Source organism: Bufo gargarizans, chromosome 4, assembly GCF_014858855.1.
Source record: "Bufo gargarizans isolate SCDJY-AF-19 chromosome 4, ASM1485885v1, whole genome shotgun sequence".
NCBI classification, from domain to species: Eukaryota; Metazoa; Chordata; class Amphibia; order Anura; family Bufonidae; genus Bufo; species Bufo gargarizans.
Window position 1 is genome coordinate 44,390,903 of NC_058083.1, and position 22,868 is coordinate 44,413,770.

At 48.6% G+C, this 22,868-nt stretch overlaps 1 protein-coding gene across 2 annotated transcripts in view; it reads left to right on the plus strand.

The window, feature by feature from the left end:
* The window catches only part of KIF13B (kinesin family member 13B), a 161,899-nt gene that overhangs the window by 126,214 nt on the left and 12,817 nt on the right, over positions 1–22,868 (plus strand). For both annotated transcript variants that reach the window (XM_044290881.1, XM_044290882.1), the window contains 4 exons: positions 38–115; positions 4,670–4,723; positions 9,438–9,555; positions 16,351–16,484. In XM_044290881.1, the coding sequence (XP_044146816.1) occupies positions 38–115; positions 4,670–4,723; positions 9,438–9,555; positions 16,351–16,484 (384 nt within the window). The remainder of the gene's footprint in view (positions 1–37; positions 116–4,669; positions 4,724–9,437; positions 9,556–16,350; positions 16,485–22,868) is intronic.

The following is a 22,868-nucleotide window of genomic DNA, read 5'->3' on the forward strand; positions in this document are numbered from 1 at the left end:
TACTGAATGTTTTTTTGTTTTGTCTTCCCTGATACAGGAGGTGGCAGTAAAGGAGCAGCTATCTGGAAAAGGGAAACTGAGCAGGAGAAGTCTAAGTTCCCCCAACGTCCACAGGGTACGTTTCTACCACTGACTTTTTTAACCCTCCTGATTTAGGTAATTTTTGGGGTGGCCTCTTGAGCACCCTGCCATTTTAGTTACCCCTAGAGGGAGCTTGTGGTTCTGCACTGGACGCCATAATAAAACATTATGCAGTAAGCTAATTAGCTCTTCCTAGTGGCTTTGCAGATAGCAAAAATGTATTTTAAAAGGGGTTTGTCAGGATTTTTATATTGATGGTCTGTCAATATAATTGATGGTCCAAAAGCCCGCACCCCTGCCGATCAATGGGAAGCAGCCCTAGCACAGGAGCTACAAAGCACCACCCGCTGTGTAGTGGCCAGTGCTGGTTACTGCTGCAGACACCAGAGCGGGAGCAATGCTGCAGTCACCAGAGCGGGAGCAATGCTGCAGTCACCAGAGCGGGAGCAATGCTGCAGTCACCAGAGCGGGAGCAATGCTGCAGTCACCAGTTTTGTCCACTACACAGTGGACGTAGTTCTGGCGCCACTCCTACTCCTGAACAGCCGTGGTGTGGGGATCAGACCTCTCTGATCTGATTCGGTAACGTGCCCGTGTACTCCACTTAACCACTGAAGCCAATCACTGGCCTCAGTACTCTAGTGCCATATACCACTGAGGCCAGTGACCGTCTGCAGTGTCCATGTGGAGTATACAGGTACTTCATGACTGCAGAACAGCCCTGAAAGCAGCGGGAAGATAACTTTAGTGAGTGTATGTTTGTTTTATTTTATGTACTTTGCATAGCTGCTTATATTTTTCCAAGATCTCTGCTAGCAGTCACTGAATAAGAAAATCTATCCTAGTCATGGGATGGACACACAGGCGTGTTACTGTTACCAGAGAGAGCTCTAAAAACAGTGCTGTAGCAAGGCACGCATCGTGTGGTCAGGACAGGAATGTAAGGAAACAAAGATGGTTCCATTCACTGACTGCTAGCAGAGAACCCTTTGAACATTGCCATATACAAAGCAGAAGAACGTTTGGTTATACAATGACTTTGCTTAGAATGAAAGGTCACTGTAGGCCAGTTTCACATGTGTATTCAGTCTTGTAGACACGCTTCAGGTGGGAGCAGTATTTCACCGACTGAACACTGCTTCTCCTGACGTGAACTCAAAGCATCATAATGCTGGGAATTCCTGTGTCACCGCGGGTCAACTGAATTGTAGTCACCGCATTGAGTACAGTTCAGTAGACCCATGGTGAGCAGCGTTGTAAATCATTGATACCGCTAGTTCACTTCAGAGGAGCAGTGTTCAGTCTGGGAAATACTGCCTCCACATGGACCGTGTTTCCCAGACCGAATACACTCATGTGAAATAGGGCTGCACGATATATAAGTTTTGTGCGATTGCGATTAGGGCCCTAAAAATTGCTATAACGATATGCGATGCAATATTTTAAGGGAATTGTGTTAGAGATCTATTTGCTTGGATTTTCAAGTCAAAATCACACGCAAATTATTGAAGATGCTGAAATGTAGTTATGCTCAACTCAAGAACTGAAATGCACAGTGTTTTTCAAAATAAAACATATTTTACTAAAGTAAATAAAATATTTGCATTACTGCAAAAGTACAAAATACAAAACTTGCTTTGCCCTATAAGACGCACCTAGGTTCTTGAGGAGGAAAATAAGAAAAGAGAAAATTTGAAACCAAAAGGTGTGCTTTTGGTGGGTTTTGAACTAATGGTGGTCTGTGGATGACACACTGTTATGGAGGGGATCTGTGGATGACGCACTGTTATGGAGGGGATCTGTGGATGACGCACTGTTATGGAGGGGATCTGTGGATGACGCACTGTTATGGAGGGGATCTGTGGATGACGCACTGTTATGGAGGGGATCTGTGGATGACGCACTGTTATGGAGGGGATCTGTGGATGACGCACTGTTATGGAGGGGATCTGTGGATGACGCACTGTTATGGAGGGGATCTGTGGATGACGCACTGTTATGGAGGGGATCTGTGGATGACGCACTGTTTTGGAGGGGATCTGTGGATGACGCACTGTTTTGGAGGGGATCTGTGGATGACACACTGTTTTGGAGGGGATCTGTGGATGACACACTGTTATGGAGGGGATCTGTGGATGACGCACTGTTATGGAGGGGATCTGTGGATGACGCACTGTTATGGAGGGGATCTGTGGATGACGCACTGTTTTGGAGGGGATCTGTGGATGACGCACTGTTTTGGAGGGGATCTGTGGATGACGCACTGTTTTGGAGGGGGATCTGTGGATGACGCACTGTTTTGGAGGGGATCTGTGGATGACGCACTGTTTTGGAGGGGATCTGTGGATGACACACTGTTATGGAGGGCATCTGTGGATGACACCTATATAGCATTTTATGCTATGTGCCATCCACAGATCCTTTCCCCCCATAACAGTGTCCCTGCAGTGTGAATAACCCACAATACAGGGGCTGGGGGCCGGCATCTAGATTAGGAATGACAGCGGGGACCGGTGTAGTCCCTGTATTATAATGCACCGGCCGCGCTCACTGTTGTATAATCTTATCTAACCTGTAGGCATTGTTAAGATATAACAATCCTGTGTAATCCAGCTGTATTACTCACAACTAAATTCCGTAGCAGAGAGGAGGGAGGAGGCAGGGCGGGTGGGTGGCGTGTCACTCATTACGTCACGCGCAGGTAGTGAGTGACCCGCCGCCCGCCCTCTAGGCCTGCCTCCTCCCTCCTCTCTGCTACGGAATTTAGTTGTAATACAGATGGATTACACAGGATTATTATATCTTAACAATGCCTACAGGTTAGATAAGATTATACAACAGTGAGCGCGGCCAGTGCATTATAATACAGGGACTGCATCGGTCCCTGCTGTCATTCCTAATCTAGATGCCGACCCCAGTCCCTCTTCCCTCTGTTGATACACCCGCCGACCGTGCTGTGCGGTGGCCGTGTATCATTGTAGGATATCACAGCATTTTTGGGTCGGCCATATCGCAATCGTGTATTTATCTCAATACGATTGCTTTGGCGATATATCGTGCAGGCCTAATGTGAAACTGGCCTTAATGTGTGCCTGGAATATGGGGAGGTATAGATCGTAAGCTCAATAGGAGAGTGAATAATGAATATATACAGCTTTATGGCATATGTTGTGTGACCATTGTATTCTTCACATGAATGTTCGCTTCTGAGCACTATATTAGTTTGCCTAAAGAGACTGAAACGTCTTCGCTGACAAATTTCTTACTATATATTGACATTTGTAGACATTTGCCCCTTTTTCCCCTATCCAGGGTTATAAACTCCGTACTTTATTTCACTTGAAAGGATTGACTTGCACTGTTAAATATGATGTAACTGCATTTTTTATGTTGTGATACATATCCTGTTTATTTGGACTGTATTTGCAAGGTTCTGTGGAAAGGGTTAATGAATACTGAGAGACTTTTGGCACTTTGAATAAGAAGCTGGTCATTTTTCACTGCTGCCATAAGGTTTAAAGAAGAGCATGTTTTGGAGGGAAAACCCAGGCTTGTTTACCACCAAAACCATACAGACTGACCTTCTGAATGTCTGGTTTTAGCTAGGTTATGTCTGGAAACTTGTTTTTATCTGGAAAAACTGCTGTGTCATTGCCATTGAGTATCACTGACGCTCTAATGTAAGTCTATAACAGAAGGGAGTTGTAACTTTGTGTCTGTCTGTTCAGAGTTTCTCCTTTCCACCCCTCCCACTCCAGAAGGTTCCAGTCTAGCTAAAAATTGTATATAAAGAGAGTCTCGGAGCCCCTAGTTTCTGTAGTTGGAAACCAGTGCTTGGAAGAGGAGACTCTGCCAGACTACTGAGTGACCAGAAGAAGACGCTGAGATGGGGGCACCGAGCCACACACCATGGGTCCCCAGCCCTGTGACCAAGGAGCCACCCAGACTTCTGAGCTACAGACCATGGTTCTCCAGCCTTTGACCAGGATACCAGCCTTCTGAAGAGAGGGAGGGACAGCTAGCCCAGGCCTTTCCTCAGCATCAAATCCTTGCCTCTCCTGTATTGTTTTGCACCTGAATTCCTCCAGTAAAGAAATACACTGGACTTCTTTCCCATTGGGGTGCACCACGCCTTACCATCCCTTCCAGAGAGCAGCAACATGTGGTGACGCCTTGATGGTGTCCAGGTGACCAAACGTAGCGTTGGGGCCACCCCAAACCCGGCCACTACATATAATTCTCACAGCCAGGACCCTATTTTCCTGAAGCGGAGCTCCAAATCCCCTGTGTAGCTGTAGAGGTACATGATAAAGTTCTGGCTGCCTACAGTCGCCACTAGAGGGAGCTCACTGCACACTGTTTATACGTTGGATTCAATAATAACACAGTATTCAGTAAGCTCGCTTGGTGCTGGCTGCATGTAGACATTACTTATTAGTGCGGGAGATTTGGAGCGCTGTATCAGAAGATTAATGCTTTATCTGTTTTAAAGATATATTAAAAAATGAATCTGAGCAGAACGTTGGACCAAAAAAACGACATGATGATAAACGGTGTAAATTCACCTTTGTTTCTTTTTGTGTTCCAGTTATCAGGGAGTCGAGGGGAGTTGGGGGCGCAGCACAATCTGGCGGGTAACAGAGTAAGTGTGCTCCTTTGTATCCCCCTCTCCTCCCTTTTGTGCATTGTCCTGCATTAATGTCTTTCTTTCGCTGTCCTGAGACTCTGCGTTTGACATGAATATTGAGGATGTTTTGCTGAACTTTCCAGTCTCACATCTCGGGGTTTATTATTGATACGATTACAGGAAAGGAGACATTTTTCTCTGATGAAATAATTTATCACTTCGTGGAGACGACAGATAGTCAATCACTGAGATCTGCAGCGAGCCGTCTGGTGCACAAAGCATTGCTGCTGCAGACTGTTTACCCACGGATGAAGATTTTGGCTTTTGTGTTGCCCTGTCACAGCGTTCTACAGCCTGTGGCTCACCAGCCATGGCAAAACTACAACTCCCAGCATTCCCTGACAGACGGGGAGCTTTTAGAGAGTGCTGGGAATTGTAATTTCACAACAGCTGGAGCTTGCAGGATGTAGACCACGGCTCCTTCATATTGTGTTATACTGTTCTGAATTTGCAAAATAGAAACAATATGTTTAAAGCCTTTGTCCCTCCTTTGGCCACTAGGTGGCACTTTGTTTCCCTGTTGAAAAATACATACAAATTGAGTTAACAGTGCTAAGGGTTTCAGAAAGCATGTGTTTTGACTTTGAGTCCTAGCTTATGAATTAAAGGGGGTCACTCCTATATAGAACTGTCAGGTCTCATCCAGCAATCGGTATGCTATGGGTCTTATAAAATCCTAAAAGCAATGTTCCCTCTAAGGCTTCTTAACTAGTGACTAGCGCATTTGAGGACCTAGGCACTGTTCTTCTAAGCCTGGGAATACAAAACTGCATAAAAATAAATGTGGCACCCTAATTATTAGCTATAAAACAGACAGGTATGCATGACCATGTAGCACCTAGACAAATAATAGTACACCACATTCAGGTCTAATGTAGTGAAGGTTATGCTCTACCTCCCTTGGTGGTGTAGGACAGTAAAGCGATTAATATCTGTCTCCCAGCTGGTCTAGGGCAGTAAAAGGGTCACTGTAAGCATCTCTGATGGTTAGGGCAGTAAAGGGGTTTCTATAAGGATCTCTGATGGTTAGGGCAGTAAAGGGGTGGCTATAAGGATCTCTGATGGTTAGGGCAGTAAAGGGGTTAGTGTCGGTGTATCTCTTGGTCTGTGGAAGTGATGGGGCTAACTACAGGATTCCCAGTTGTCTAGGGAAGTGAAGGGGTTACTGTAAGGATCTCTGGTGGTCTAGGTCAGTAAAGGGGTTAATGCCAGTGCATCTGGTGGTTTGTGGAAGTGATGGGGCTAAGTACAGTGTCCCCGGTGATCTAGAACTGTGAGATGGTGATCACAGTGTGACAAATACCGTACTCCGATTGACGTCGGACGTCAACTAGCTCACGAGATACGGTATGGTCACTGGTTACCAAGGCGTGACGTTACACCCTCCTGGAGGAATATATTTAATCACCTTAAGGGCTCACTAGAATTAACACTATACACACAAGGTCCTTTTAGATAAGTGGTCCTTTTAGATAAGTTCTTAGCTGTAGTCTCATGGAGGGCAGTGATGTCAGCTGGTTGCAGGTCCCTCTAAACCAGTGTTTCCCAACCAGTGTGCCTCCAGCTGTTGCAAAACTACAACTCCCAGCATGCCTGGACAGCCTTTGGCTGTGCAGGCATGCTGGGAGTTGTAGTTTTGCAACAGCTGGAGGCACACTGGTTGGGAAACACTGCTCTAAACACATGGCACGATGTGACCCTCTTTCAGAGAAAAGACACGCCCGTTTCCTGGCACAAGCCTTTTAAACTGTAGCCGGCCCCTCCTCTTCCCGCCTCTGGGAAGGGTCCCCACCTCCCTGCTTATCCTGGCAGCTCAACGACCCACAAAACCCTTTAGGGTTCATAGCTCCAGATCAGGAGGTCACAGGGAGATGGTTCTGGGACCAACAGACCCGCCTGGGTTCCGGCTACAAGTAGAGTCCAAGCATGGTACCGTTATTGGGTTTCTGTGGGGAGATATGTATATCTCCCTCCCCTGGCCTCCCACCACCAGACTATGACCACGGGTCTGTTCATCGTGGCCACAGGGACAAAAATGTGTATCTGGTTTATGTATGTAATTCACGGGCGATTCATAATTCCTTATGAACTGCCGACTCCAATATGTCGGATAATTTCCATTGAACTGGGGAATGGACTAGACACCCTGCAGGGACGCTTTTCCTGTTTCATTAGCTGGGTTCCTGGCTGGCTGAATGGAAGTATGAAAAGTTGTAAACACTGGTGGACTGCTAGAAGTCCTCTGCCATCTGCTGACTTTGAAGCAGGGCCCCCCTGTGGAGTTCACTACCTCTGCTATCTTACAGCTGATGGCTGGTGTGGCAACATGGCTGACAGTAAATATTAATCCATATTCCTCACACACAGTATCCCTGCTGGTTTGGGGTGCTGAAAAGGTTAATGCTACTATATATGGTGCTCTAGGGCAGTGGTGGGGTAAGTGGGTGACTTGTAGACTTATAGTATCCCTGTTGGTCTGGGGCAGAGAAGGGGTTAATGTAAAGATCCATGGTGGCCTGGGACAGTCAAATGGAAGGCAGTGAAGGTCAGTGCCACATATTTTTGCAGCAGCAATTTTGGCCTTAATCTGATCATAAGAGCTGAGTATAGTGAAGAGATAGAGAGGACAAAGCAGCTGCAAGTGCTGGGCTGCACAGTTCTCTCTATGATACCGCTCTCCCCAGCCCATGTGGCTGATAACAGAGGACACTCGCCAATGCTGATTATCTCAGTGGTAACAAAGAAACGTACAGATATGGATCAACAAAGGAGTGTCCGGCTCTGGCGGTCTTCAGTCAGCTCTCTTTCCGCTTCGACTTTTCTCTTCAATTTTCAGAAACTTTCTCAAGAGTTTGTCTCTCACAGTAAATAAGCAGTAATAACCTCCAGAAATGGCTCGGCAGGACGCCCGGGGTAATGACACGATGCAGGGTATCGTTACCTCCTTGTTACATTGTCTGTCTTCTCACAATTGATGTTCCACGTCTCGATACTTTGTTGCATTTGGCATCTCCTCCTCCCTCCCTTCATCTTTCTCATTACCACCAAATCTCCTGTCAGACCTTTTGTAAGACTTTACTTGCAGGAACGTTCTGAACTCGGATTTCTCATCCCAGGGGTGTTTTTCTAAATGGAATTTACTGCATAAATTTTATTATGACAGTAAACCCTCCTGTCCTTTAACAGGAGAGGCGGGGGGGATGGGGAGCTGGCTTCAGTCAGACGCACATTTTCTTCATTGTAACTGGCAATTTACACCGTCACTGGGAATGATTAAGTTTGTTCAAGGCAGGTGATCAGTGCTGGAAGCCGCGGGAGTCGCCGTCTCTCCCAAGGTGAATCCAGCCATCCTCTGTCCTCCTGATAATACAGAGAGTGGTACGGGGGAGAACATCTGTTATGGCGCTTGTCACCTGCTCCAAACGCACACATTTTTTTAAAAATTGCTCAAAAAATGTATTTATTTTCACGTTTATTAATATTAGATGTCCAGATATTATAAGGTGAAGAAAGCAGGAAAATGTCTGTAAATGACCAGTTGACCAAACAATTCTCAGTAGACACCAAGGTGGCTTAATGTGGTAGCAGCTTCCCATAAGAAGGACAGCTCCGGAGCACAAACTGCTCCTCCTAACATGGGGTGAAAAGTCAGGAGTCATCTTCCAAGTATCACACATATTCTAACATGGACCTGTGTTAACAAGAAGTGCTGAAGGAAGGGGGTATGACCGCAGGATCTGAGGACACCGGGTTTGTTTACCCGTAGACCATGCATACATTTGCATAGGAGCTGTGCACTCAAAATGGTCGATTTTATCGTCGCAACTGTTTGCTAAATTTGCAGTCTTGTTTTATCCAAACTAGATGGGGGCAGTAGCTCTCTGACTGTGCCCTCACTCTCCTGCATGCAGGTTTGGCTGATTTAGATGTATATGGGTCATACATTGCCACTGTCTACGGGCTGTGACTTCAGTGTGTGTTCCCCATAGTGCCCTGGCAGTGGCGTACATAGAGAAGTAAGGGCCCCATAGCAAGGATCAAACACAGGACAGAAGGGTTTCCGCCTAAACCCTTTTCGATGACCCTTGGTCCATTTTTCCACTGCCTTATTTGCTAAAAGCTGTTCCTTTGCATTTAGAGGGTAGAGTCCTGACCAAGTTTTCACCTCCCGTAGAAGAGGAGATGATCCCAACTAAGACTGGAGCCCCTCTTGCCCTGGGCCCTATAGCAGTTGCATGGTCTGCCGCTATTGTAGTTACACCCCTGTGCCCAGGACTTAGCGGCAATTCACACCCGCCCCGGAGACATTGACTCATCATCTCTGGTTTCATCCGGTGGGTTGGCTGAAGCCTCTACCTTGACTGGATTTCATACGGGTTGCATCATAAAAGTTCCTCTGTCCCATCTTGACCTCGAAGAGGGAAACTAGTATGAAATTGGGAGGTCTCCTATGTGGTACAATACAGATGGATAGAAGAATTTTTACCCTCTCTGGGGTATATATTAATCTTGCCAGATTCAGCAGCCGTCAGTGGGAATATTTAGAATTATCAGGAGGTTTATGGTGGGATCACCCAGTGTAAGAACAGCTCTACAGCCTTATGTTATGAAGCTGATGATATTTCAATGCCTAATACATAACGCTCATGCTCATCTGATGTTCTTATAGGGTCGATGGGAGAGCCAGCAAGACGTGTCCCAGTCCTTAACCCTGTCCAACCGGAGCAGCACCTCACCCCGACCTGCCACAGCTGCGGGATCGGGGCACAACCAGTCTCAAGACTCGGGTAAGTGTCAGAGCCTTTTATTTGACATCAACCCTAAAGTGTAAAAAATAAAATAAAATCCATATCCTATCCGATTGGTGCTGGACTGGTGGATACAACTTAAAGTATGTTACTGATTCAACTTGCAAAAAAAAAAAAAAAATTGGGAAATTTTACAGATTTATTGCTTTACTGTATGTGCACCAGTTTTGAGTCATTTTATGTTTCTCGCCCAATTCCTTGGGGGACACAGGAACTCTTGGGGTATAGCTCATCTCCATAGGAGGTGTGACACTAAGTAAAAGACTGTTAAGCCCCTCCTCCAGCAGCTATACCCTCAGCCTGGAGAGAGAGACTTCCAGTTTTTTGCTTAGTGTCAAGGAGGCAAGACACTCTCTGCACTGCAGAGTTGTCTTGAGAAGATTTTAGAGTTTTTAATTTTTTATTTTACTTTTTTCACTTGGATTTTTCCACAGGGACAACAGAGTCGCAGTAGACTTCTCTGTTTTCCCGGGGTTGAGCTGCACCAGGGCCGGTTATCCGCCCTGCTGCCTCCCCCACAGAAGAAAAGGAGGACCAGGGCAGCTCATGCTCCCCTGCATCCCGCCAGCACTGGGTCGCCCACCTGCAAGCCCCTCTCCAGCTACTGTCACTCTTGTGCCAGTGGCTGAAGGGGCGTCCCAGCTGGATGGACTAGAGGGTGAAGACGTCGCAGGTGAGGTGGCTAGTGCAGCCGTTCCGCTCCCCTCCCCCTCCCTCCCTTCCCTCCCCCTCCCTCCCTTCCCTCTCCGATTCAAGGCTCCCCTCTGCTGATGGCCTCGTTGCATAACGTTGTGTTGGCGCGATTCGGAGGCGGCCTGGCGCCCTGTTTGTACCGTCTGGGACGAGTCCCAGGAGAGCTGAGCGGCGCTCATGGGGGAGGCTTGTTTGAGGGCGGCCGGGTATGCGACCGCTGTGCCGTTGCATTGCAGGACGCCGACACCCGGTCCTCCTCTTTCGGCTTCCTACCTCGCTTCCGCTGCGGCGGGGGCCATTGGGGAGACCTGTAATGGTTAAGCGCGGGATTTGAATCGCGCGCGCGCGCGATAATGTTTTCGGTGGGGGGCGGAGTTTCGGACCGGCCCAGCGTCTGGCTTGGTCTTCATTCAGGGGCCGGACGCCTTTCTTCCCGCGCCTCTTTAGTCCCGCCCACTCTCGTGCCTGCGTGCTTCTGGGAGCTCACTGCAGGACGGACCATTGCTCTGGTTGCCGCCACCGTTCTTCTGCTGCTGCCGGCGGCTGCCGTTCTGCTTCCTCTGTGACCTGGTAGGACTGTTGACCCTTCCTCACTGTAGCCCCCTGGCCTGGACTCGGGTTTTTTCTATTTGCTCCTACCAACATGTCTGACCCCTTAGTGCCGGTGGGACCTTGGTATCATACCTGCACCGCATGTAAGGCGCCCTTTCCTCAAGGGCAGTCTGACCCGCATTGCTCGCTTTGCAAAGACCCATCGCAGGGTCCGCCATCTGTTGTGTCACCCCCTGGCCTCTTGGATCCCCCTGACTGGGCTAGATCCCTCTCCCAGGCTGTGGTTAGTCTCACTAGCGTTGTGGGCCGACTTGCAGATGTGTTGCCCTTGTCGCAGCCGGATGATTCCCCTGCTGGGCCCTCCGGGTCCGCTGTCCTGGCCGACCCGTCTGAGTCTCTCTCTGCAGGCGATTCCTCCAGAGCCCGCCAATCCCAGAAGCGGTCTAGGGCGGATCACCGGTCATCCTCGGATGCTTCGGTATCCCCCCCAAGGGTGCGTTCTCAGTCGGGCCCTTCCTCCTTGCAGGATTTTCCCTCTGAAGGGGAGCTGGTTGATTCCGATTGGGATATGGATTCGGCGCTGCCTTCAAAGCTGGCTTCCGCTGTGGGCCACCTTATAAACAGTATCCGTGATACCTTTAAAATTCGCGATGATCCTCCTGATCCTGAGAAAACCAGTGTTTCCTTTTTTCGCCAGAAGCAGGCTTCTGCGGTTTTTCCCCTCCATGCTGACTTTTCGTCAGTGGTTTCTAAGGCCTGGGCCCGTCCTGATGCACGGTTTACCCCGCCAAAAAAGTTAGATGTTTGTTATCCGTTTCCGGCGGATTGCATCACAAACTGGGCGTCTCCTCCTAAGGTCGACCCCCCTGTGGCCCGTTTGTCCAGGAGCACGGCTATTCCCGTCGCAGATGGTTCTTCCTTACAATCCACTGAGGATCGGCGTATAGAGGTCCTTACAAAGGGTATCTTTTCGGCCTCCGGATCCGCGCTTAGGCCAGTCTTTGCCTCCGCTTGGGCTGGTAAAGCGGTTTCAGAATGGGCGTCTCAGCTGGATCTGGAGCTTGAATCCGACGTCCCTATTCAAGACCTCCGTGCCCTGGCTCAACTTATCGTTCAGGCTGGAAAATTTGTATGTGAAGCATCCCTGGATGCAGGGGCTCTTATTGCCCGTTCGTCTGCTCTGGCCGTGTCGGCTAGGAGGGAGCTTTGGTTAAAGGTTTGGTCGGCGGACGCCGCGTCAAAGCGGTCTCTTACTAGCCTTCCTTTCTCTGGTGCTCGTTTGTTCGGGACCCGTTTGGATGAAATTATCTCTGAAGCCACGGGGGGGAAGAGTACCCATCTTCCCCAATCCAAGGCTAGGAGCTCCACTCGTGGTCGTCCCACCTTCTCCCGTTTCAGGTCTTCTCGTAGGGCTTCCGCTCCTCGCTCCGCCTCTGGTCCGTCCGCTAACCCTGTCCAGGACAGGCGTAAGAAACCCTTTTTTCGGACCCAGCCCTCCTGGCGCAAATCTCAACCTGCTCGCGCTCCCGCGACCAAGCAGGCCCCCGCCTAAAGGTTCGCCCCCACCCACCTGGGTGGGGGGACGTCTCCTCCTGTTCAGGGACTTCTGGCAGGCGCACGTCTCCGACGCCTGGGCTCTCGAGGTTGTGTCTTCCGGGTACAAACTCGAGCTTGCGTCCCTTCCCCCAGTTCGGTTCTTTCGCTCTCGGGTTCCCCGGGATTCCCGAGGGGCGGCCGATTTCTTTGCTGCCGTTCAGACTCTTCTAGACAAGGGAGTCATCACCCCGGTTCCTATGGGAGACAGGTTCAAAGGGTTCTATTCGAACCTTTTTGTGGTCCCCAAGAAGGAGGGTTCGGTGCGACCCATTCTGGATCTAAAACGGCTGAACCGCTTCCTTCGTCTTCAGCGTTTCCGGATGGAGTCTCTCAGGTCGGTGGTGGCCTCTCTGGAACAGGGGGAGTTCCTGGCCTCCATCGACATCCAAGACGCCTACCTTCACATTCCAATCGCACGGTGTCATCAGTGCTTTCTGCGTTTTGCAGTGGGGTCCGAACACTACCAGTTCGTTGCCCTTCCCTTCGGGCTGGCGACGGCCCCTCGTGTTTTCACGAAGGTCCTGGCCCCGGTCCTCGCCTTACTTCGTTCCAGGGGAGTTTTTCTGCTTCCATATCTAGACGACCTCCTAATCAAGGCGCCTTCTCTGTCACTGACTTCAGCCAGCGTGGATCTCTCGCTGCAGACCTTGCGCCGGTTCGGTTGGGTTATCAACCTACCCAAATCCTCTCTTGTTCCTTCCCAGCAATTGGTCTTTCTGGGGATGCTGCTGGATACGGATTCAGCGGTGGTTCGACTTCCGTTGGAAAAGCGCCTGCTCCTCCATCGGTCGGTTCAGAGCCTTCTGTCCCACCGCCGTCCTTCTTTCCGGTTCAGCATGCGGGTCCTGGGTCAGATGGTGTCCTGCTTCGAGGCGATTCCTTACGCACAGTACCACTCCCGCACCTTTCAGACGGCCATTCTGTCCGCCTGGGACAAGTCCCAGGAGAGTCTGGATCGGCATTTTCCCCTTTCCCCCCAGGTTCGTTCCTCTCTCCTCTGGTGGCTGCGGACCCCTCTTCAGGGGAAGTCTTTCCTGCCAATGACTTGGCTGGTGATTACCACCGATGCCAGTCTGCGGGGTTGGGGGGGAGTGTTTCCTCCTCGGTCCGTCCAGGGCACTTGGTCTCCATCGGAGTCCAGACTGCCGATCAATGTTCTGGAACTAAGGGCCATCCTCCTCTCGCTCCGACACTGGACTTCGTTGCTTCAGGGTCGCCCTGTTCGGGTCCAGTCGGACAATGCCACGGCTGTGGCGTACATAAATCACCAGGGGGGCACTCGCAGCGCGGCGGCGATGAGGGAGGTGTCTCTGATTCTTCGCTGGGCGGAGGTTCATGTTCCGGCCCTTTCGGCCATTTACATTCCGGGGGTGGACAATTGGGCGGCGGATTTCCTCAGCCGGACGACGATCGACCCGGGGGAGTGGTCTCTGCACCCCGACGTCTTCGAGTCTCTTTGTCTCCGTTGGGGTCGTCCGGACGTGGATCTCATGGCCTCCAGATTCAACTACAAACTTCCCATCTACGTGGCCAGGGCCAAAGATCCGGACGCTTACGGCGCGGACGCGCTCGTCCTCCCCTGGACGGAGTTTTCGCTCCTCTACGTGTTTCCGCCCCTGCCTCTTCTTCCGCGTGTCCTTCGGAAGATTGCGGCGGAGGGCACGCCAGCAATCCTAATCGCCCCGGACTGGCCGCGTCGTCCGTGGTACGCCGACCTTATGTTGCTTCTGGCAGACGCTCCCTTGCCTCTGCCTCTCAGAGAAGACCTCCTCTCTCAGGGGCCGATCTTCCACCAGCATTTAGGGTCGCTACGTTTGACGGCGTGGCTATTGAAACCGCGGTCCTGACGCGGCGGGGGTTTTCGGCTGACGTGGTCCGTACCATGATTCGTGCACGAAAACCGGCCTCGGCCAGGATTTATTATCGTACCTGGCGGGCCTATTTGGCTTTCTGTGAGGCCTTGGGGACTCCCCCTCTGAGGTTTTCCCTTCCTACGGTTTTATCCTTTTTGCAATCTGGTCTGGTTCTGGGCTTGGGTCTCAGTACCCTGAAGGGTCAGATTTCGGCTCTTTCGGTCCTTTTTCAGCGTCCTCTGGCTCCGCTCGGTCCGGTTAAGACCTTTCTTCAGGGGGTTGCTCACTGTGCTCCCCCCTATCGCCCTCCTGTTCCTGCTTGGGATCTTAACGTTGTGTTGGCGGCTCTCCAATCTTCCCCTTTCGAGCCTCTGCGCAAGGTTTCCCCTCGCTTGTTGTCTTGCAAAGTTTTCTTTCTCGTCGCTATCACGTCTCTTCGGCGTGTGTCTGAGTTGGCGGCTCTTTCTTGCGTGGAGCCCTTCTTGGTTTTTCACCAGGACAAGGTGGTTCTCCGCCCTGTTCCGGAATTTCTTCCGAAGGTGGTGTCCGCCTTTCACCTGAATGAGGATATTGTCCTTCCTTCTCTGTGTCCGTCCCCGTCGCATCCCCGGGAGCGGGAGCTTCACCGTTTGGATGTTGTTCGGGCTCTCAGGATCTACCTGGATGTGACCAGACCCTTTCGACGCTCGGATTCTCTGTTTGTGATTCCGGAGGGTCCGCGCAGGGGGCTGGCGGCGTCTAAGGTGGTTGTTGCCCGCTTCCTCAAGATGGCTATCGTTGAGGCTTACCGTGCTCGGGGCAGGGATCCGCCCTTTGGTGTTACCGCTCATTCTACCAGAGCGGTCGGGGCTTCCTGGGCTCAGCGTAATCGTGCCTCGGCTGAACAACTGTGCAAGGCGGCCACCTGGTCTTCTTTGCACACGTTCACTAAGTTTTACAGGGTGAACACTTATGCCTCGGCGGATGCTGCTTTGGGCCGCTTGGTCTTGCAGGCGGCGGTGCCTTAATGTTTAGTTCGCTTTTGGTTGTGGTCCCTCCCTGTTTGTGGACTGCTTTTTGAACGTCCCAAGAGTTCCTGTGTCCCCCAAGGAATTGGGCGAGAAAACGAGATTTTTGTATAACTTACCAGTAAAATCTCTTTCTCGCTCTTCCTTGGGGGACACAGCGCCCGCCCATTGTTTTTTGTTGGCCTTCGGGTGTTTTTTTCTGACTTGTTGGTATTGGTTTGGTTACTCCTTGCCTTTGTCTTGCACTACTTGGGCACATAACTGGAAGTCTCTCTCTCCAGGCTGAGGGTATAGCTGCTGGAGGAGGGGCTTAACAGTCTTTTACTTAGTGTCACGCCTCCTATGGAGATAAGCTATACCCCAAGAGTTCCTGTGTCCCCCAAGGAAGAGCGAGAAAGAGATTTTACTGGTAAGTTATACAAAAATCTCGTTTTTCTCCACTACAGCTGCAACAGATTTTGTGGTTGTTCTTGGAAACGGACAGCGATTTAGCCCCACCCTTCTGTCATGTCCGCTTGGGGGCACACTTAGAACCCGAGTGGAGTTCATAAAATTCTTTTTTGCCACCACTAGGGGGAGATGAGCGGAAGTGGATTTAGTGTACAGTTCAGTGGGAGCTGTGTAAACCCCTATACAGTGGAGCTCCCTCTAGAGGTGTTTTTTGCCAAACAGAATTTTATCATGTCTCTGTCTGAAGGGAAGCAGGAGATCTGGAGCTTTGTATCAGCCACAACCTCTGCAAAGAATAAATAGCTGGCGCACTGCCCTAAATTACCTCCATTAACCACAAAGAATATTGGGTATCAGCCAGGGTTGCCAGTTAACTCCTGCACAGCTTATATGATGGGGGGGGGGAGGGGGTCATATTGTTTCCTTTGCTCTTGGTACCATTGCTCTTGGAAACACCTATTTATAAATCTGTTTGCCCCTGGTCAGTCCTAATATGCTCTGTAATCCCGATAATGGCTTTAGACCTGAATGGAGAAGAAACGATCATGAAACAACATCTGTCCAAAATGATAAATACCATATACAGTGAATACATTCATGACCTTTACATTTTCCTTCTGCAGGTCACGATACATCAGTATCGTCCTACTTGACCCCTGTCAAATCCTTTGTGCCTCAGATGCCCAAACTCCTTAAATCTCTACTTCCTCAACGGGATGAGAAGAACAGGCCCCCGGGAACCTTGGTGGTCCCTCAGGTAATTGTGGCCTCAGTCCTTGGTAGTCACGTTGTCTCTGAATTGTCCACATTATTGCAGCCGGTGCAATCTGAGATCTGCTTGTACTTTGCATTCTTTACGCCGCGTGGAGGCTGAGAACCCGACGTTCCCTTATAAATTATATTTGCATCCTTAGTAGGAAAGTCCAATTTATGGACATCGGTTCCCTGCCAAACGACAGAAGAGACTCTGGTCCTTCTCGTGACGTCTTTGAGAAGCTGAAAATACAGTTTCTGTATTATGTTCTGGAATGAAAGTCATGTCCTGTCTGAAAAGACGCTGGTCCAGATTTACTAATCTTCAAGATGGTATAAGCTTAGGTCGGCTGTCTAGACCTGCACCAGATTTATCACAGGGGCTCAGGCTGGATGCTGGGGTAGACACTTTTCTCCGACTCTATACCCACTATTGGTTGGCTTACTTTGAGAAAGACTTTTATGCCAGAATGGTGGCAGAATTTTTGCGCAGAATGGTGCATCTTGGGTCTGCCCAATTCCCCGCAAAGCTTCACCCCTTTCTACAAAGCTCCTCCCCTTGTGGAACATATTAGAAAAAGCGTAGGAACCCTCGATGCGCCAAATTACTTTAATTTGTGCCACTTTTTAGATGGATTTTTGACGCAGAAATGTTTAGTAAATCTGGGCTACTGTTGCCATGTAATATTTAGTCTACAGGGGAAGATTGTCTCTCATGATTTCTCTCTAAGTGCACAGATAAGAAGGACCTTCACAGGTCCCATGAAAATTATCACTTGTACAAAGTAATATCAGATCGCGGACCCCTTGTGATCCCAAGAACGAGGGGTCTGCATCTCCTCAATGAATGGAGCAGTTGTGCTCGATAGAAGTGAATGGAGCAGTGGACCGACGTGCACACTGCTGCTCCGTTCAGAGAGGTGACTCAGGGACCACTCGTTCTCAGGATTGTAGGACATCCCAGTGGTCAGACCCCCTCCACGATCGGACATTTATCAGCGATTCTGTGGATAGGGGGTAAGTAATTTTCGTGGTATAACCCCTTTAAAGTGAAAGTCTCTTGTATGTCATTTTCTTAGTCTTATCTATGGAGCAGCCATATTGGAGATACACACTTTTTTTTCCCTGTATCGGCTCTATAGACAGTATAGCATGGTGTGGTAGCTGAGATGTCATGGATTATTACATTCTCCTGGAGGTGATGCAGGACACCACCCTGCTCCGAGAGACCATGTGTTTTGTGTACAGTTTTACTATTCTGCCATATCTAGGCCTCCAGCAGTACAGTAGAGCTGTCAACCTCTAATGATAATGAGAGGACTCTGCTCAGGCTGCCTCAATCTATACAGCAAATTTGACAAGTGAGCTGCAGGAGACGAGAAGCCTGCTGTGACTGCTCTAGTGGCCATTGTGACAGTTTGAGCTCCTCTTGATTTTGTTTTGTTAAAAACTGGGGTCGTAGCCAACATTATTGCAAACCCACCTTAAATACATATAACTCGCCTGTAGAAGAAAGTTTGTAATATACTTACTGCCTTAAAGTCGCAAGGATCGGCAGTCTCGTGACGCCCCTCTTGTGAAAATCCAGCTTCCTACGATATCACGTCTTTTATCAGGATTCCATCCCGGGCTATGGGCTGGACGACTGTGAATGGGGCCAAAACTATTCTTCTCCCCGATGCATGTGCAAACTCATGAATCCACCTCACCGGCCCATGCATCGGGGAGAGGCCCCATCCATATTGGTAGTGTCATCTTGTCCATAGCCCAGGCCGGAACCCAGATAAAGGATGTGATGTCAGCGGAAGCTGGATTTTCAGAAGAGTAGTGTCTTGTAACCAATCCAGGCCACTGCGAATGTACACATCTTCGACACGTAACTGCGGTAGTCTGTTCTGGCGATGCAGACTGCCAGAGTTACCGTGTCTGGGCACTGTCAGTATCTGGCTTTGCCGGATATGGTAACTCCGATAATGTGCTCCTGTGTTGGAAATGTGAACTTAGCTTAAGTATATTACAAACTTTCTTCTATAGATGACTTATGTTTGATCCAGAGGCACTTGCAGGGCTCGTTGGTCCCTGGAAAACCCCTTTAAGCCATCTTTTCATACTTTCAGAAAACCAAGTCTGTGTAATATAGAGAGGCAGTTTACTGCACCGCAGATTGAACTTCTTATTGTAGCTAAAACGTAGTGGAACGGCGGTCCCATCCCGAACAGGACGACAGCTGGATTGCTAGGCTACCGGCAGTATCATAGCCTGGAGAAGTCACTAATTAGATGACTTTCAATTATCTCCAGTTCTGAGCAGCAAAGTTACAGTCTGGAACAAACATAATAAGATGCTTTCCAATCAGCAGTTATAGCACATGCAGCAATTTTTTGGAAACTTTTTTACGTTTTTATTTTACTATTAGACCTTTTTTTTTTTTTTTTTTTTTTTTTTAGAGGGGTGCAAGATAAACAGACATTTTAGCGTTAAATCGGTTGTAAATCCCTCACCTCCAAAAATAGGCTGGCCCATTTACTATCCATCAGAAATCTAGGTTGTCCTGTTGATGTGGGACCAACGGGTTGGGGGAGGGTGTGTGACCTGTATCCCTAGCGTTGCCACTCCACGTCGCAGAGGGATCAAATATCCCAAACCTTTTAAAAGTCTTAACGTTTCTGGAACCGATTAATGAGAACAGAAAAAAAGAATATTCTTAATAGTAAAAAATAAAAAAAATCTGGAGCAAAAGATCAGGGCGGCGGGAGCCCTTAAGAAATCTCTCCTCATTTTATTACTTGAGTTGTTAATGTCATTGGCCCCGGGGGCGCGATGTAGCTCATTGCGGTGTAAGCACATTTGGTAATTATAACATTTCCATAATGTTGGCCTTGTGTCTACTTAAAGTGTAATGTGTGGTCTGTGCGGGGTCAGCCGCTCCAGAGCGTTCCCTTTTAATAAAATCTGGCCCCTAATTAGAGATGATTGCTTCACAAGGTGAGATCGTAAATCTACAAGATGTCTCCGCCGCAGCTCTGGACCGGGATGCGGGTCATGTCCATATATATGTGTGTTTAATTGTCCAGTGACAGGTGAGCTGTAGAAGTGACGGATGGGGTGGAGGCTCGTTCCGGAATCGGCAATTACAACCTTCCTTTATCTTTTTTTCTTTTTCTTATTTTTTTTTTATTCCGGAAAGAAAATAAAAGTCTTAATTAGGCTTAAGGATCCTTTGTTTAGAACTGGGAAGTCTCATTTCTAAGCTTGCCTTTGAAATTTTTGGTTTCCAACTTTTTTTTTTTTTTTTTTTCCTTTTATATCTTAAAGGGGTTCTCCGTTTTGGACAATATCCATTTGTTAGATGGATAATGAGCTGATCAAAAAAGTGTCCTGGGACCTCCAGCGATCAGCTTTAGGGCTCATGCACACGACCGTTGTTGTTTTGCGGTCCGTTTTTCACTAATCCGTTGTTGCGTATCTGGTTTTAATTTTTTTCTCTGATTTAAGTCCTATTCCATTTTGTTATTGCACAAAACATATCCGTATTTGATCCATTTTTGCGGATCGTAAACGGAAACAGTAACTTATTAATCACCAAACACATGAGCAATATGGGCTGGGCATAGCATTTCTACAGTATGGATCTGCGAAATACGGATGAGTTGCGTGTGCGTTCCGTAATTTTTGCGGACCCATTGGCTTGAATGGGGCCTCGGATTGTGATTTGTGGACAATAATGGGACATGCACTACTTTTTTGCAAAACAAACGGAAACGGAATGCACACGGAGTAACTCCTGTATTTTCTACAGCCCCATTGAAGTGAATGGTTCCGCATACGGTCCGCAAAAAAAAACGGAACAGAAGCGGAAAGAAAATACGTTCGTGTGCATGAGCCCTTAGGCATATTGTGGATCCGCAAAAAAAACAAAAACTGATAACATCCGTATGCCATCCGTTTTTTTTGCAGATCCATTGTAACAGTGCCTAAAACAGACAAGAATATGGAACGGACATACTGATGCGGACAGCACACGGTGTGCCGTCTGCCATTTTTGCGGACCCATTGAAATGCGGACACGGAAATAAACAATGTTCGTGTGCATGTAGCCTTAGTCATCTGTTGTTGTTGTGTTTTTTTTTTTGTTTTTTTTTTGCGGACTGCAAAACGCATACAGTCGTGTGCATGTAGCCTTAGGCCTCATGCACACGGCCGTGTTCTGCGGCCGAGAGCGGACCGTGGAAGCCCGCGGAACACGGCCGTGTGCATGAGGCCTTAATCTGAAGGGGAACCCAGAGAAAAGTGTTCAATTTCCCTACAGCGCCGCCACAGGGGAAATGAAGCATTACACAGTGTCCATTCAAATCAGTGGATTGTCCGTGTAATGCAGGACAAGTCCTCCACAGGGGTTTGCCAACTGGGGTTTCTTGGAAGACAGCCAGAGCTCCTTTTACAGTAGGGATGGGGGTGTTAAGGATTTTTTTAAGAGTTTGTCTCTTCCCTGGTGGTCAGCGACAATGAGCCATCCCTTTCAGTGGCTTCCTAATAAATAGCTATCCATGTAATGTATAGAAAGCCTTGGTCCACCAAAGTAGGAGACACAGTGGCTCTACCTTCTGGCTTAAGTGGTTCTCCAGGAGTTTAATATTGATGGCCTGTCCTCAGGATAGGCTCCCACTATCCGATTTAAAGTGGCCCAGCTTCCTGTAAGTGCTGTTGTGGCCGGAATCGGGCACCGTAACAGCACAGCTCCATACACCACTCAGTGGTCGTGAATGGTACTGCAGCACTGCTCCCAATGAAATGTTCTTACAGGTTTTTTTTGTTTTTGTTTTACATAGGACTGCACTTAAATCTACTCCATTACATTGACACAAGGATTCCCCAAATCATGAGTTTAAAGAGGTTTTTACATAAAAAATAACCTAATTAAAAACATTGTGTCCTTGCCCATATTACCCCCATTGTGATCACCACAGGCTGTACCATGTTATCCCAGTCACAATTTGAGCTCTGCTACATCTGTATGTCGGTTGTTTTATGAAGGATACAGAAACACTTTGCTTCCTCGGACCCCGCCTCCTTCCATATCTCGCTATTGTCCGAAACGCGCTGTCTGCTGGAGATCTCCGAGGACCTGGGACCCGCTGCCAAAGTCGTTGCATATCTAATAAACTCTTCACATGCTATTATCCATTAGCAGAGTCATGTCAGGCCGAGGAGAGGGAACCACTGGTCCTTGCAGAGTGGGTTCTCCGCGGGACTACAAGTCTCATCCTCCTGCCTCCTTTGTTATTACAGAAGTTAAGCAATTATTCCGTTAATAATCAGGGAGGTGCCAAGACTTTTGCAGGCTCCTGGTTCAGTCCGCCCGATGATTTAGGGCAGTTAGCGGAGACAGATTGCTGCCTTGCACTTTTCTTTCATATTAAGGTTATTCTGTGTTTTGACAATGATGTGATTTGTGCAGGAAGGAATTAATGACTCGTGAAAGTAAATGACACTAATGTCATCCATCTCCCGCTGCCAGGGTCCTACCTCACGCACATATATTAAAGTGACAGGCGCCTCTGAGAGGTGAAGGATTAACCCCATATTTGCACAACTTGCAACGTCAGGTGCATCTTAGTGATCCCTCCTGACAACCAGGTTGAAAAGCGTCTGGGAGTTTGGTGTCTTAATCAGTCTAGAATTCTTGGTTCTGTTCTCCTGGTTTGCTCCCCTTCAGGCTATCGCCCTCATCATGCACTCTTATCGGCAAACTTAAAAAGAGGAAAACAGACACAGGGTCTTAGGGTCCTTTTTGCTTTTTTGCAAACTCCCAGGTGTCTTTTACTTAGGAGAGGCTTCTTTCTGGCCACTCTGCCATAAAGCCAACATTGGCTTGGCCTTCTGGAAGTTTTTAGTCACCTCTCTTACCAAGGCCCTCCTTCCCCCATTACTTGGTTTGGAGGGGAGACTCTTTGCTATGACACTTGACATTTAGCTCTGGGGCCTCCCATTTCTCTTGATCATCTGTGGGATGTTCTACACCTTGATTGGAGTCACCTATGTTAAATTAGATCTGGGGCCTCCCATTTCTCTTGATGATCTGTGAGATGTTCTACACCTTAATTGGTAGTCACCTGTGGTAAATTTGGGTGATTGAACATGATTTGGAAATACATAACCATATCGATATACGATCTCACAGCTGACAATGCTTTTGTTCTAAACTACTTCCATTGAAGAATTATGGAGGCCACTGTGCTCTTGGGAATTTTCAGTGCAGCAGAAATGCTTTTGTCCCCTTCTCCAGATCTTTGCCTCCACACAATCCTGTCTCTGAGCTCTACAGGCAGTTCTTTCCTCCTCATGCCTTGGTTTTCCTCTGATATACATTTGTCAACTGTGAGACCTA